Below are 15,035 nucleotides of genomic sequence, written 5' to 3'. Positions count from 1 at the left end.
CTGACAAATTCCCAGCTCAAAAGAATCACCCTGATAACTTCTGGGTCCTAAAAGCCTCAGTCACTACACAATACTCTATAGCAAGAGTGGGGAAGGACTTCACATTTCCTGTGGGAAGACTCAGCTGTCTTGGGCAAAAACTGTATAATAGTATGACAAAAACAGCCACCTAGTGGAGTTCAAACCACACTAAGAAAAACCCATTTAGTAAATTCCTAAAGTTGCAAACCATGTGGACCCACCCGGGGTCCCACTGGGACTGGACAGCCCCCACTGGATTATACAGGGTATGTGGGCATAGAGTTTATACCAAATTACCTGACCAGTGGGCAGGTAATTGTTATTGGCACTATTAAACCATCTTTCTTCCTACTGCCCACAGGAGAACTCCTGAGCTTCCCTGTCTATGCTTCCCATGAAAAGAAAAGCATAGCTATAGGAAATTGGAAAAATAATGAATGGCCCCCCTAATTATACAATATTATGGGCCTGCTACTCAGGCACAAGACGGCTTATGGGGATACCGAACCCCCATTTACATGCTCAAATGAATCATACAATTACAAGCTCTCTTGCCGGGCGCGGTGGCTCAAGCCTGTAATCCCAGCACTTTGGGAGGCCGAGGCGGGCGGATCACGAGGTCAGGAGATCGAGACCATCCTGGCTAACACGGTGAAACCCCGTCTCTACTAAAAATACAAAAAAAAACTAGCCGGGCGAGGTGGCAGGCGCCTGTAGTCCCAGCTACTCGGAGGCTGAGGCGGGAGAATGGCGGGAACCCGGGAGGCGGAGCTTGCAGTGAGCCGAGATCGCGCCACTGCACTCCAGCCTGGGCGACACAGCGAGACTCCGTCTCAAAAAAAAAAAAAAAAAAAAAAAAAAAAAAAAAAGCTCTCTTAAGAATAATCACTAATAAGACTGGCAGAGCCTTGACTATTCTGGCCTGGCAAGAAACTCAGATGAGAAATGTTATCTATCAAAATAGATTGGCTCTCGACTACTTGCTAGCAGCTGAAGGAGGGGTCTGTAGGAAATTTAAGCTTACTAATTGCTGTCTACATATAGATGATCAAGGGCAAGTAGTTGAAGACATAGTTAGAAATATGACAAAACTGGCACATGTACCCGTGCAAGTGTGGCATGGATTTGATCCTGGGGCCATGTTTAGAAAATTACTCCCAGTGCTAATAAGATTTAAAACTCTTAGAATAGGAGTTATAATAGTAATAGAAACCTGCTTACTGCTCCCTTGTTTGCTACCTGTACTTCTTCAAATGATAAAAAGCTTCATCACTACCTTAGTTCACCAAAATGCTTCAGCACAAGTGTACTATATAAATCACTATCGATCTGTCTTGCAAGAAGACATGGGTAGTGAGAATAAAAGTGAGAACTCCCACTATTGAGTGAGAGTCTCAAAGGAGGGGAATAAGGGAGGAGACCACCCCTCATATTGTCTTATGTCCAATTTCTTCCTCCAAAGAAAGAAGAAGTAAAAACTAAAAGGCAGAAATGAAATCCACAGGTGGACAGCTCAGCACTGGGTCCTAGGTCTGGTTAAAGTTCGGCCCCTGACCTAACCAGTTATGTTATCTATAGATTCCAGACATGGTATGGAAAAGTGTTGTGAAAATCCCTGTCCTGTTCTGTTCCACTTTGATCACTGGTACATGCAGCCCCCAGTCACGTACCCCCGCTTGCTCAATTGATCACAACCCCCTCACGTGGACCCCCTTAGAGTTGTGAGCCCTTAAAAGGAACAGAAATTGCTCACTCTGGGAGCTCAGTTTTTGGAGACATGAGTCTTGATGAAGCTCCCGGCTGAATAAAGCCTTTCTTTCTTTAACTCGGTGTCTGAGGGGTTTTGTCTATGGCTTGTCCTGCTACACTAGGATTACAGGCATAAGCCACCATGCCCCGCCTGCAATTTTTTTTTTTTAAGAACTACAGGAAGAGAAGGTTCCCAGATGGCTGAATAGGAACAGCTCCAGTCTACAGCTGACAGCATGAGCGACGCAGAAGATGAGTGATTTCTGCATTTCCAACTGAGGTACTGGGTTCATCTCACCGGGGCTTGTCAGACAGTGGGTGCAACCCATGGAGCGTGAGCCAAAGCAAAGGAGGGCATCGCCTCACCCGGGAAGTGCAAGGGGTCAGGGAATTCCCTTTCCTAGCCAAGGGAAGCTGTGACAGATGGCATGCAGAAAATCAGGACACTCCCCCCAATACTTCACTATCCCAATGGTCTTAGCAAACGGCACACCAGGAGACTATATCCTGCACCTGGCTCAGAGGGTCCCATGCCCATGGAGCTTCACTCACAGCTAGCACAGCAGTCTGAGATTGAACTGCAAGGTGGCAGTGAGGCTGGGGAAGGGGCGTCTGCCATTGCTGAGGCTTGAGTAGGTAAACAAAGCAGCCTTGGAGCTCGAACTGGGTGGAGCCCACCACAGCTCAAGGAGGCCTGCCTGCCTCTGTAGACTCCACCTCTAACGGCAGGGCATAGCTGAACAAAAGGCAGCAGAAACTTCTGCAGACTTAAAAGTCCCTGTCTGACAGCTTTGAAGAGAGTAGCAGTTCTCCCAGCATGGAGTTTGAGATCTGAGAATGGACAGACTGCCTCCTCAAGTGGGTCCCTGACCCCTGAGTAGCCTAACTGGGAGGCACCTCCCAGTAGGGGCCGACTTACACCTCATACGGCTGGGTGCCCCTCTAAGACACAGCTTCCAGAGGAAGGATCAGGCAGCAACATCTGCCATTCTGCAATATTTGCTGTTCTGCAGCCTCTGCTGGTGAAACCCAGGAAAACAGAGTCTGGAGTGGATCTCCAGCAAACTCCAACAGACCTGCAGCTGAGGGTCCTGACTGTTAGAAGGAAAACTAACAAACAGAAAGGACATCCACACCAAAACCCCATCTGTACGTCACCATCATCAAAGACCAAAGGTAGATAAAACTACAAAGATGGGGAGAAACCAGAGCAGAAAATCTGAAAATTTTAAAAATCATAGTGCCTCTTCTCCTCCAAAGGAACGCAGCTCCTCACCAGCAATGGAACAAAGCTGGACAGAGAACAACTTTGATGAGTTGAGAGAAGAAGCCTTCAGACGATCAGTAATAACAAATTTCTCCGAGCTAAAGGAAGATGTTCAAACCCATCGTAAAGAAGCAAAAAACCTTGAAAAAAGATTAGACGAAAGGCTAACTAGAATAAACAGCATAGAGAAGACCTTACATGACCTGATGGAGCTGAAAACCTTGGCACAAGAACTACGTGATACATGCACAAGCTTTAGTAGCCGATTCAATCAAGTGGAAGAAAGGCTATCAGTGATTCAAGATCAAATGAATGAAATGAAGTGAGAAGAGAAGTTTAGAGAAAAAAGAGTAAAAAGAGATGAACAAAGCCTCCAAGAAATATGGGACTATGTGAAAAGACCAAATCTACGTCTGATCGGTGTACCTGAAAGTGACAGGGAGAATGGAACCAAGTTGGAAAACACTCTTCAGGATATTACCCAGGAGAACTTCCCCAGCTTAGCAAGGCAGGCCAACATTCAAATTCAGGAAATACAGAGAATGCCACAAAGATACTCCTTGAGAAGAGCAACTCCAAGACACATAATTGTCAGATTCACCAAAGTTGAAATGAAGGAAAAAATGTTAAGGGCAGCCAGAGAGAAAGGTTGGGTTGCCCACAAAAGGAAGTCCATCAGACTAACAGCGGATCTCTCGTCAGAAACTCTACAAGCCAGAAGAGAGAGGGGGCCAATATTCAGCATTCTTAAAGAAAAGAATTTTCAACCCAGAATTTCACATCCAGCCAAACTAAGCTTCACAAGTGAAGGAGAAATAAAATCCTTTATAGACAAGCAAATGCTGAGAGAGTTTGTCACCACCACGCCTGCCTTACAAGAGCTCCTGAAGGAAGCACTAAACATGGAAAGGAAAAACCAGTACCAGCCACTGCAAAAACATGCCAAATTGTAAAGACCATCGATGCTAGGAATAAACTGCATCAACTAATGAGCAAAATAACCAGCTAACATCATAATGACAGGATCAAATTCACACATAACAATACTAATCTTAAATGTAAATGGGCTAAATGCTCCAATTAAAGGACACAGACTGGCAAATTGAATAAAGAATCAAGACCCATCAGTGTGTTGCATTCAGGAGACCTATCTCACATGCAGAGACACACATAGGCTCAAAATAAAGGGATGGAGGAAGATCTACCAAGCAAACGGAAAACAAAAAAAAGCAGGGGTTGCAATCCTAGTCTCTGATAAAACAGACTTTAAACCAACAAGGATCAAAAGAGACAAAGAAGACCATTACATAATGGTAAACGGATCAATTCAACAAGAAGAGTTAACTATCCTATATATATATATGCACCCAATACAGGAGCACCCAGATTCATAAAGCAAGTCCTTAGAGACCTACAAAGAGACTTAGACTCCCACACAATAATAATGGGAGACTTTAACACCCCACTGTCAACATTAGACAGATCAATGAGACAGAAAGTTAACAAGGATATCCAGGAATTGAACTCAGCTCTGCACCAAGCAGACCTAATAGACATCTACAGAACTCTCCACCCCAAATCAACAGAATATACATTCTTCTCAGCACCACATCGCACTTATTCCAAAATTGACCACATAGTTGGAAGTAAAGCATTCCTCAGCAAATGTAAAAGAACAGAAATTATAACAAACTGTCTCTCAGACCACAGTGCAATCAAACTGGAACTCGGGATTAAGAAACTCACTCAAAATCGCTCAACTACATGGAAACTGAGCAACCTGCTCCCTGCTCCTGAATTACTACTAGATACATAACTAAATGAAGGCAGAAATAAACATGTTCTTTGAAAATGAGAACAAAGACACAACATACCAGAATCTCTGGGACACATTTAAAACAGTGTGTAGAGGGAAATTTATAGCACTAAATGCCCACAAGAGAAAGCAGGAAAGATCTAAAATTGACATGCTAACATCACAATTAAAAGAACTAGAGAAGCAAGAGCAAACATATTCAAAAGCTAGCAAATGGCAAGAAATAACTAAGATCAGAACAGAACTGAAGGAGATAGAGACACAAAAAAACCTTCAAAACATCAGTGAACCCAGGAGCTGGTTTTTTGAAAAGATCAACAAAATTGATAGACCACTAGCAAAACTAATAAAGAAGAAAAGAGAGAATAATCAAATAGATGCAATAAAAAATGATAAAGGGGATATTACCACCGACCCCACAGAAATACAAACTACCATCAGAGAATACAATAAACACCTCTATGCAAATAAACTAGAAAATCTGGAAGAAATTGATAAATTCCTGGACACATACACCCTCCCAAGACTAAACCAGAAAGAAGTTGAATCCCTGAATAGACCAATAACAGGCTCTGAAATTGAGGCAATAATTAATAGCCTACCAACCAAAAAAATTCCAGGACCAGATGGATTCACAGCTGAATTCTACCAGAGGTACAAAGAGGAACTGGTTCCATTCCTTCTGAAACTATTCCAATCAATAGAAAAAGAGGGAATCCTCCCTAATTCACTTTTTTTGAGGCCAGCATCATCTTGATACCAAAGCCTGGCAGAGACACACACACACAAAAGAGAATTTTAGACCAATATCCCTGAAGAACATCGATGCAAAATTCCTCAATAAATTACTGGCAAACTGAATCCAGCAGCACATCAAAAAGCTTATCCACTATGATCAAGTTGGCTTCATCCCTGGGATGCAAGGCTGGTTCAACATACGAAAATCAATAAACATAATCCACCATATAAACAGAACCAAAGGCAAAAACCACATGATTATATCAATAGATGCAGAAAAGGCCTTCGACAAAATTCAACAGCCCTTCATGCTAAAAACTCTCAATAAACTAGGTATTAATGGGATGTATCTCAAAATAATAACAGCTATTTATGACAAACCTACAGCCAATATCATACTGAATGGGCAAAAACTGGAAGCATTCCCTTTGAAAACTGCCACAAGACAGAGATGCCCTCTCTCACCACTCCTATTCAACATAGTGTTGGAAGTTCTGGCCAGGGCAATCAGGCAGGAGAAAGAAATAAAGGGTATTCAATTAGGAAAAGAGGAAGTCAAATAGTCCCTGTTTGCAGATGACATGATTGTATATTTAGAAAACCCCATTATCTCAGCCCAAAATTTCCTTAAGCTGATAAACAACTTCAGCAAAGTCTCAGGATATAAAATCAATGTGCAAAAATCACAAGCATTCCTATACACCAATAACAGACAGAGAGCCAAATCATGAGTGAACTCCCATTCACAATTGCTTCAAAGAGAATAAAATACCTAGGAATCCAACTTACAAGGGATGTGAAGGACCTCTTCAAGGAGAACTACAAACCACAGCTCAACAAAATAAAAGAGGACACAAACAAATGGAAGAACATTCCATGCTCATGAATAGGAAGAATCAATATCGTGAAAATGACCATACTGCCCAAGGTAATTTATAGATTCAATGCCATCCTCATTAAGCTACCAATGACTTTCTTCACAGAATTGGAAAAAACTACTTTAAAGTTCATATGGAACCAAAAAAGAGCCTGCATTGCCAAGACAATCCTCAGCCAAAAGAACAAAGCTGGAGGCATCATGCTACCTGACTTCAAACTATACTATAAGGCTACAATAACCAAAACAGCATGGTACTGGTACCAAAACAGAGATATAGACCATGGAACAGAACAGAGCCCTCAGAAATAATACCACACATCTACAACCATATGATCTTTGACAAACCTGACAAAAACAAGCAATGGGGAAAGATTCCCTATTTAATAAATGGTGCTGGGAAAACTCGCTAGCCATATGTGGAAAGCCAAAACTGGATCCCTTCCTTACACCTTATACAAAAATTAATTCAAGATGGACTAAAGACTTAAATGTTAGACCTAAAACCATAAAAACCCTAGAAGGAAACCTAGGCAATACCATTTAGGACACAGGCATGGGCAAGGAATTCATGACTAAAACACCAAAAACAATGGCAACAAAAGCCAAAATTGACAAATGGGATCTAATTAAACTAAAGAGCTTCTGCACAGCAAAAGAAACTACCATCAGAGTAAACAGGCAACCTACAGAATGGGAGAAAACTTTTACAATCTACCCATCTGACAAAGGGCTAATATCCAGAATCTACAAAGAACTTAAACAAATTCACAAGAAAAAAATCAAACAACCCCACCAAAAAGTGAGCAAAGGATATGAACAAACACTTCTCAAAAGAAGACATTTATGCAACCAATGGACACATGAAAAAATGCTCATTATCACTGGCCATCAGAGAAATGCAAATCAAAACCACAATGAGATACTGTCTCACACCAGTTAGAATGGCAATCATTAAAAAGTCAAGAAACAACAGGTGCTGGAGAGGATGTGGAGAAATAGGAATGCTTTTACACTGTTGGTGGGACTGTAAACTAGTTCAACCATTGTGGAAAACAGTGTGGCGATTCCTCAAGGATCTAGAACTAAAAATACCATTTGACCCAGCCATCCCATTACTGGGTATATACCCAAAGGATTATAAATCATGCTGCTATAAAGACACATGCACACATATGTTTATTGTGGTGCTATTCACAATAGCAAAGACTTGGAACCAACCCAAATGTCCATCAATGATAGACTGGATTAAGAAAACATGGCACATATATATAAACCATGGAATACTATGCAGCCATAAAAAAGGATGGTTCATGTCCTTTGTAGGGACATGGATGAAGCTGGAAACCATCATTATGAGCAAACTATTACAAGGACAGAAAACCAAACACCACGTTCCCTTTGAAAACTGGCACAAGTGTTCTTATTCATAGGTGGGAATTGAACAATGAGAACACTTGGATACAGGGTGGGGAACATCACACACCGGGGCCTGTCGTGGGGTGGGGAGACTGGGGAGGGATAGCATTAGGAGATATACCTAACGTAAATGACAAGCTAATGGGTGCAGCACACCAACATGGCACATGTATACATATGTAACAAACCTGCACGTTGTGCACAGGTACCCTAGAACTTAAAGTATAATTTAAAAAATAAAAATAAAATAAAAAACTATAGGCATCATATCATGGGTGCAGTCCTATTTCAGGAATTTGCAAGAATGATTTTGACTACAGAGTTTTGCCTCACTCACTAGTTCTCACATACTATGTGACCATGCTGCTTTTGCAGGGGTGTATTCAAAATAATGAACATCTGGGCCTGCACAGATACTGAGCAGGGGCATAGCTGGAGCAGATCCTAGAGGGTCTGTGAAGTGTCCTTCCTGACCTCATAGTTGCTGGATCATGGGGAAGCCCACAGAGACTAGGGAAGCACCAGAGTGCATGGGTGAGGGAGAATCCACCATTTACCAATGAATACGGAATTAGTTCAATATTTTATTAACTAACAGGGCTATCCTGGTTATATATGGGTGGAATACCAGCTCTGAGTACAGGAAGACCCATAGAGAGCTCTGTACAGGCAAGCATTGTTATTTATCGTTGTTAAAAAGCTGAGGACACAGCTTTCTCAAATGCTGTGTCCCACAACTTCCCAGCTCACAGCCTCCAAAGGCTCCTTTACAAGAGGGCCATGCACGTCATCTGAATGCCCCTCCTGGAATCTCTAAGCCCCCAGGGCGTCTCTGTTTGCACATTCATGCTCCACAAACCACACTCACCTGGGTGCCCTTGACATTGGCGTTGGACTCCCACATGCCAGTGTTCTGCCTGAACATTGCCACCAGGCCGACGTGCTGATATCGAGGTGCCCCCAGAACCAGGTTTTGCACCCGGTTCCGCAAGATGACGGTGGCAGCATAACCTGAAGGTGGGGGTCTGAGAAGTGAAGTGCATTCCCTGACCCCTCCTCCACCATGCAGACCCACTCCTTGAGTAGGCACTGGGGCAGCCCCATGCTCGCTGTGTTGGGGTAACTGATCCCTACACTATATTTCTCTTTATGAACATAATTACAATTCAATTTAGAAGTTTCTGGCCGGGTGAGATGGCTCACACCTGTAATCCCAGCATTTTGGGGGTCTGAGGTAGGCGGATCACCTGAGGTCAGGAGTTCCAGACCAGCCTGGCCAACATGGTGAAACCCGGTCTCTACTAAAAATACAAAAAAAGGCCGGGCACGGTGGCTCACACCTGTAATTCCAGCACTTTGGGAGGCCAAAGCAGGTGGATCACCTGAGGTTGGGAGTTCGCGACCAGGCTGACCAACATGGAGAAATTCCGTCTCTACTGAAAATACAAAATTAGCCAGGCATGGTGGCACATGCCTGTAATTCCAGCTACTCAGGAGGGTGAGGCAGGAGAATCGCTTGAACCTGGGAGGCGGGGGTTGTGGTGAGCCAAGATCGTGCCATTGCACTCCAGCCTGGGCAACAAGAGCGAAACCACATCTCAAAAAAAAAAAAAAAAAAAAAAAAAAAATTAGCCAGGGGTGGTGGTGCATTCTTGTAACACCAGCTACTCGGGAGGCTGAGGTAGGAGAATCGCTTGAGCCCGGGAGGCAGAGGTTGTAGTGAGCCAAGATTGTGCCATTGCACTACAGCCTGGGCAACAAGAAAGAAACTCCACCTCAAAAACAAATAAACAAAAAATTGAAGTTTCTGTCTTTAAAGCTATCCCAAGAACCTATGAAAGACCCAGACATCTATGCTAGTTGACTTATGCCAAATCCTGACCCCTTCTTAGAGCAACCCTTGCCCTCCCCACTTACCCAAGTAAGCATCATTCATGTCTGAATCCACTCTGGTCATGTTGATGAAGGTGCTTTTCTCCTTTGATGTATATAGAAAGGCTCCACCAGCCCAGTCATAGCTCCCCACAGTGCTCAGCAAGGGGCCGTTCTGGGAAAGGGGTAGAACAGGGTTGATGAGGAAGGAAGAAAGGACCACCGCTGCCTCTCACAGAGCTACCTCCCAAGTACCTATCACAGAGAAGAGTCCCCAAACCCCTGCATCTCTCCTATCTCTTCTTTCTGCTACCCCCTGCCCCACCCCCGCAATTTAATGAAGGGCCACTTACAGAGGTGATGGCAGCACTGAAGCCTTCCTGAGACATCTCATGCTCAAAGGAGCTGGTACTTCCTGTCTGAGTACCTGTGAAGAGGAGAACTTTCTACATTGAAGAAAGCAGAAGGCTGGGCATGGTGGCTCACGCCTATAATGGGAGGCTGAGATGGGCAGATCACTTGAGGTCAGGAGTTAGAGACCAGTCTGGCCAACATGTTGAAACCCCGTCTCTACTAAAAATACAAAAATTAACTGGGCGTGGTGGTATGCGCCCGTAATCCCAGCTATTCGGGAGGCAGAGGCAGGAGAATTCACTTGAACCTGGGAGGCAGAGGTTGCGGTGAGCCGAGATCACACCACTCCACTGCAACCTGGGCAATAGAGCAAGACTCAGTCTCTAAAAAAAGAAAAAGAAAAGAAAAGAAAGCAGAAGAACCTAGAATAGGTACTGAAAACCCAAATGCTCTTGTGGCCAGACAAAAGGAGACCCCGACGGGATCTGTGTCAAGCTGGACAGCATATGTCCCTCTTAGAAGGATGACAGCCATTCACCTCCAGCCACTTCCTGCCAAGTGGGAATGCGGTCTTCAAGGTCTTCAAAGTGTCTAATCTTCCAGCTTTTCAAGATAAGCCATAAACCCAGACTGTATATGAAATCCCCCAATTTCTAAATTCCTTATATTCAACAAACATTTATTGAGCACCTTCTGAGTACCAGGCACTATTCTAGGCAATTGGGATATAATAGTGAACCAAACAGACGACTGCTGGCAACACATCCAAATTTCTGTTAAAATACTGGGTGGGATTTGACTCCCCCATACTCCAATTTACCAGCCTATAGCCAAGATTTGCAAAATTAGAGGTAAAAGTATGGATTCTTTGACTTCAAAGGAATTGACCAAGTGAGGCTGGGACTGAGAGCTGAAGGAAGTGAAGAGAGTTGATGCTGGGGGATACCAAGGGTTAGGAAGGTCTGGATTCTAGAGGGGACTATGTGTTCTGGGGTGGGAGGCTGCCTAAGGAGCTGCTCTGGGAACACAGATGCCTGACTCACCCTCGATTGCAAAGATCTTCTCCTGAAGCTGGTTCTGAATGGTCTTCAGAGCCTCAAAGTTATTCACTTGGAACACGTGATCACGAGGTGGCTTGGATGCAATGGTATTAAGCTCTTGGCGGGATTTCAAACTGCGGAAGGCATCTCCCACCTGTTACCAAGGAACAGAGGCCAAGTCATGGTCTGAGGGTAGCAGTATCATCTGACAAAGACAATTCTGCGGGAAACTAGTCTGAACTATTATTTATCAAGTGAAGAAATGCATCAGAAAGTCCTTGGGACAGGGTTGCCAGGTATAGTTGGGCAGGTTGTACATTGCACAAGGCACTGTGCTAAGGAAGCAAGTTGGGGCAGAAACCCAGCTGCTGATCCATGTGCTGTGCCACGTCTCCTGGTGTGGAATTGACCTCCCCCTAGAGGAAGCGGAGGCTTCTTCTTTATATGAAGGTATTTCCTACATGCCAAGGCATGTATCCATGGTTATATTGCTTTCTGTGTCACGCAGGTGCTGTCGTAGTTTGGTTACACTGATGATCCTGACTCTTTGCCTCTTCCTGTATCCAGCCTTTTCCCCTAGCGCTCTGCTGTGCCCTCCTGCTCTTGGTGGAGTCATCTGCCCACTTCATTACCTCTGGGCTCAGGCATGAGTCTTGCTTTAGCCCATTGTATATAGAGCACCCTTGACATAACTGACTCCATCTTAGAAAAAGGCTCCATTGTATATTTCACAGGGCACTTTGCCAACAAGAATAAGGTTGTTTTAAACAAATTTTTTAAATAGGCCAGGTACGGTGGCTTATTCCTATAATCGCACACTTTGGAAGGCTGAGGCGGTCGGATCACTTGAGGTCAGAAGTTCAAGACCAACCTGGTCAACATAGTGAAACCCCATCTCTACTAAGAATACAAAAAAAAAAAATTTGCTAGGCATGGTGGTGCATGTCTGTAGTCCCAGCTACTCAGGAGGCTGAGACACAAGAATTGCTTGAACTCGGGAGGTGGAGGTTGCAGTGAGCCAAGATCATGACACTGCACCCCAGCCTGAGCGATAGACCGAAACTCGGTCTCAAAATAAATAAATAAATAAACAAACAAATAAATAAATAAATAAAATAAACAAATAAAGACTACATCCAACCAGATAAGGACACAAAAAAAGCACATTCTTCCCTGTCTGTTCTCACCAGAGGGCCCTGTGACTAGAAGAAATCTAGCCTTCACCAGCTCAAAGCAGCCGCTGGAACTCACACCTCGCAGCTGCTCGTGATAAGAGCCTGGCATTTGCCGCCAAGGACTCTGCCGCATCAAAGATTCTGCCTTGCAAGAATAATGTGACTAGGACCCTTGGGCCCAGACCAGGAGTCCTTTTCATTCATCCTTTCTCCTCTTTTTCTTCTGATGTCAAACGTTACTTTGTTTGCTGTGGAATGTTTAACCTATAACTTTTATATATTGATTAAGTATACTATTATATACGGTTTGCAGTATTGACTGATTCGTGGGTGGCTTGAGCCAGAGTGTCCAAGTGAACAGGATGCACTAAGGAGAACTGCCTCCTTGGGAATTCCATGCAGCTCGTGGCGTTTGTGATTGAAATAGGATCAACAAAAGCCTGATGTTGCAGAAAGACACAAACCTGCACGGACCTGGTTATCTCTAACCTTGCACCACTCATGACACCCATGGATGTTATCAAACATGATGCAGAGGCATGAAAAAGCACTTGCAACATCTCCACTGTTCTCTTGCTCCCATTTTCACCATGAGGACATGCCCAGGCTAGCCCTGGAGAATGAGAGCCAGGTTGCCAAAGGGCCAAGTCACCCCAGTGGTTCCACCCAAGGCCATCAGGTCCAGCAGATGACATAGCTGGCAACCCTCAGAAGCAGAGAGAGCCTGGCCAAGATCAGCAGGGCAGCCTGCCAACCTGCAGCTAATGACTGAGGAAGGCCATTGAAACCAGAACTCTTGGCCGGCTGACCCACAGGCTTACTTATTATTTTAAGCTGCTGAATTTTGGGATAGTTTATTACATAGCATTGATGTGGCAACAGATAGCTGATACGGTGTATACGAGCTAGCAATAGCTCTCATGTCACTTTGATTTTATTAATATTTGCAAATTGAAGGGAGGATGGATCCACGTAGAAACCCTCCACAGAAGCATCACCCTGAGAGCGGCATTCCATACCCCAATGACGTAGCGAATGACTCCCTCTCTGTCTGCCTCAGGGATGACGTCCTCATATCCCAAGGGATCGCCAAACTTTTCTCCATCTGTGATGACAACCAGGATCTTAAGGGCATTCTTTCGGGCTCCCTGGTTGACGTTAAACAGTTCTCGTCTGTGCAGGAAAGAGGAGGGACAAAGTCAAATGCAAGCAGATGACATGCTAATTTTTTTTTTTTTTTTAAGAAATAGACACTCACTCTGTTGTCCAGGCTGGAGTGCAGAGACACAATCATAGCTCACTGCAGACTTGGACTCCTGGGTTCAAGTGATTCTCCTGCCTCAGCCTCCTGAGTAGCTGGGACTACAGGCATGTACCACCACACCTGGTTTATTTTTTTATCTTTTTAGAGATAGAGTCTCACTATGTTGCCAATTGGTCTCAAACTCTTGGACTCATGTGATCCTCCCACCTCAGCCTCCCAAAGTGCTGACATTACAGGTGTGAGCCCCCGCACCTAGCCAGAGATGCTATTAACGTCAGAAAGGAAATGTCAGCAGAGTCCCAGACACAGATACAGCTGGGTGAGGCCTCGGAGGGGTTCCATCTCCCCTGAGACTTAGCACTGAGATGCAACTGCCCCAGGACCTGGAAAAGCAGCAGGGAAGGGAAAGGAAGCCTTCACAGTTTTTGTTTTTATACTTTCGCATAATTTGGGTTTTTCAACTGAGTATTATTACTTTTGAATTTTAAAAAAACATATATATTTATGGCTGACGCCTGTAATCCCAGCACTATGGGAGGCCACGTTGGGTGAATCACCTGAGGTCAGGAGTTCAAGACCAGCTTGGTCAACATGGTGAAACCTCATCTCTACTAAAAATACAAAAATTAGCTGATGGTGGTGGTGGGCGCCTGTAATCCCAGCTACTCAGGAGGCTGAGGCAGGAGAATTGCTTGAATCCAGGAGGTGGAAGTTGCACTGAGCTGAGATCAGGCCACTGCACTCCAGTCTGCTCCGTCTCAAAAAATAAATAAATATATATATATATATACATATATATACATACACACACACACACACACACACATACATATATACACACACACACTTAATTGGCCTTCAGGAAACCTCTCCCAGAGCGCTGCACCAGCTCCCCAGCCCCTCTAGGACTCTACAGTGCTTCTTGTACTTCTGTCCCAACCCCATCCTTGCCTCTACACACACCCCAAAATCAGAGCGAACTTCCCAAAATGAGACATGGTGATGTCTCACCACGGGCTGTAAAGCCGCCTTTGGTACCCTGGCCTGAGCCGATCTTTCTACCCTCCCTCCAGACACTTTTTCTCACTTCCCCGCTCCACTCCCACCTTTCACTCATGACTTGTTCTTTGATGAATACACCACACACAGCCCCTCCTCCCCACCTCTGCCCGTGGGAAAGCATCCTCTACCACCCCTGTCTGAACGGCTCCCTTCATCCATCAAAGCCCAACTAAAAGTGTCTCCTCCTCCCTCCATCCTAAGCGAAAAAGGGAAGCTTACACCACTTTGCGGATGGCCGTGGCCGTGTGTGTCCGCCCAAACAGCTGCGTTATTGACTTCACCAGTGATCTCGGGTTAGGGTTGCCCTGGAACTCTTTGAAGGTAAAGTGAGTCCAGAATTCTTCGGAGTACTGCATCAAAGAGAACTGCGGAGGGGGTGGC

At 44.6% G+C, this 15,035-nt stretch overlaps 1 protein-coding gene across 3 annotated transcripts in view; it reads right to left on the bottom strand.

Moving 5' to 3' along the window:
* ITGAM (integrin subunit alpha M) overlaps nucleotides 1–15,035 on the bottom strand; it is an 82,850-nt gene that overhangs the window by 55,106 nt on the left and 12,709 nt on the right. For all 3 annotated transcript variants that reach the window (XM_033218226.1, XM_033218227.1, XM_033218228.1), the window contains 6 exons: nucleotides 14,874–15,019; nucleotides 13,348–13,501; nucleotides 11,157–11,307; nucleotides 10,113–10,186; nucleotides 9,805–9,934; nucleotides 8,756–8,898 (listed from right to left, as the gene is read on the bottom strand). In XM_033218226.1, the coding sequence (XP_033074117.1) occupies nucleotides 8,756–8,898; nucleotides 9,805–9,934; nucleotides 10,113–10,186; nucleotides 11,157–11,307; nucleotides 13,348–13,501; nucleotides 14,874–15,019 (798 nt within the window). The remainder of the gene's footprint in view (nucleotides 1–8,755; nucleotides 8,899–9,804; nucleotides 9,935–10,112; nucleotides 10,187–11,156; nucleotides 11,308–13,347; nucleotides 13,502–14,873; nucleotides 15,020–15,035) is intronic.

This window comes from Trachypithecus francoisi, unplaced genomic scaffold (genome assembly GCF_009764315.1).
Source record: "Trachypithecus francoisi isolate TF-2019V2 unplaced genomic scaffold, Tfra_2.0 Lachesis_group10, whole genome shotgun sequence".
In the NCBI taxonomy this organism is placed as follows: domain Eukaryota; kingdom Metazoa; phylum Chordata; class Mammalia; order Primates; family Cercopithecidae; genus Trachypithecus; species Trachypithecus francoisi.
This window is presented reverse-complemented; position numbering and strand designations above follow the sequence as displayed.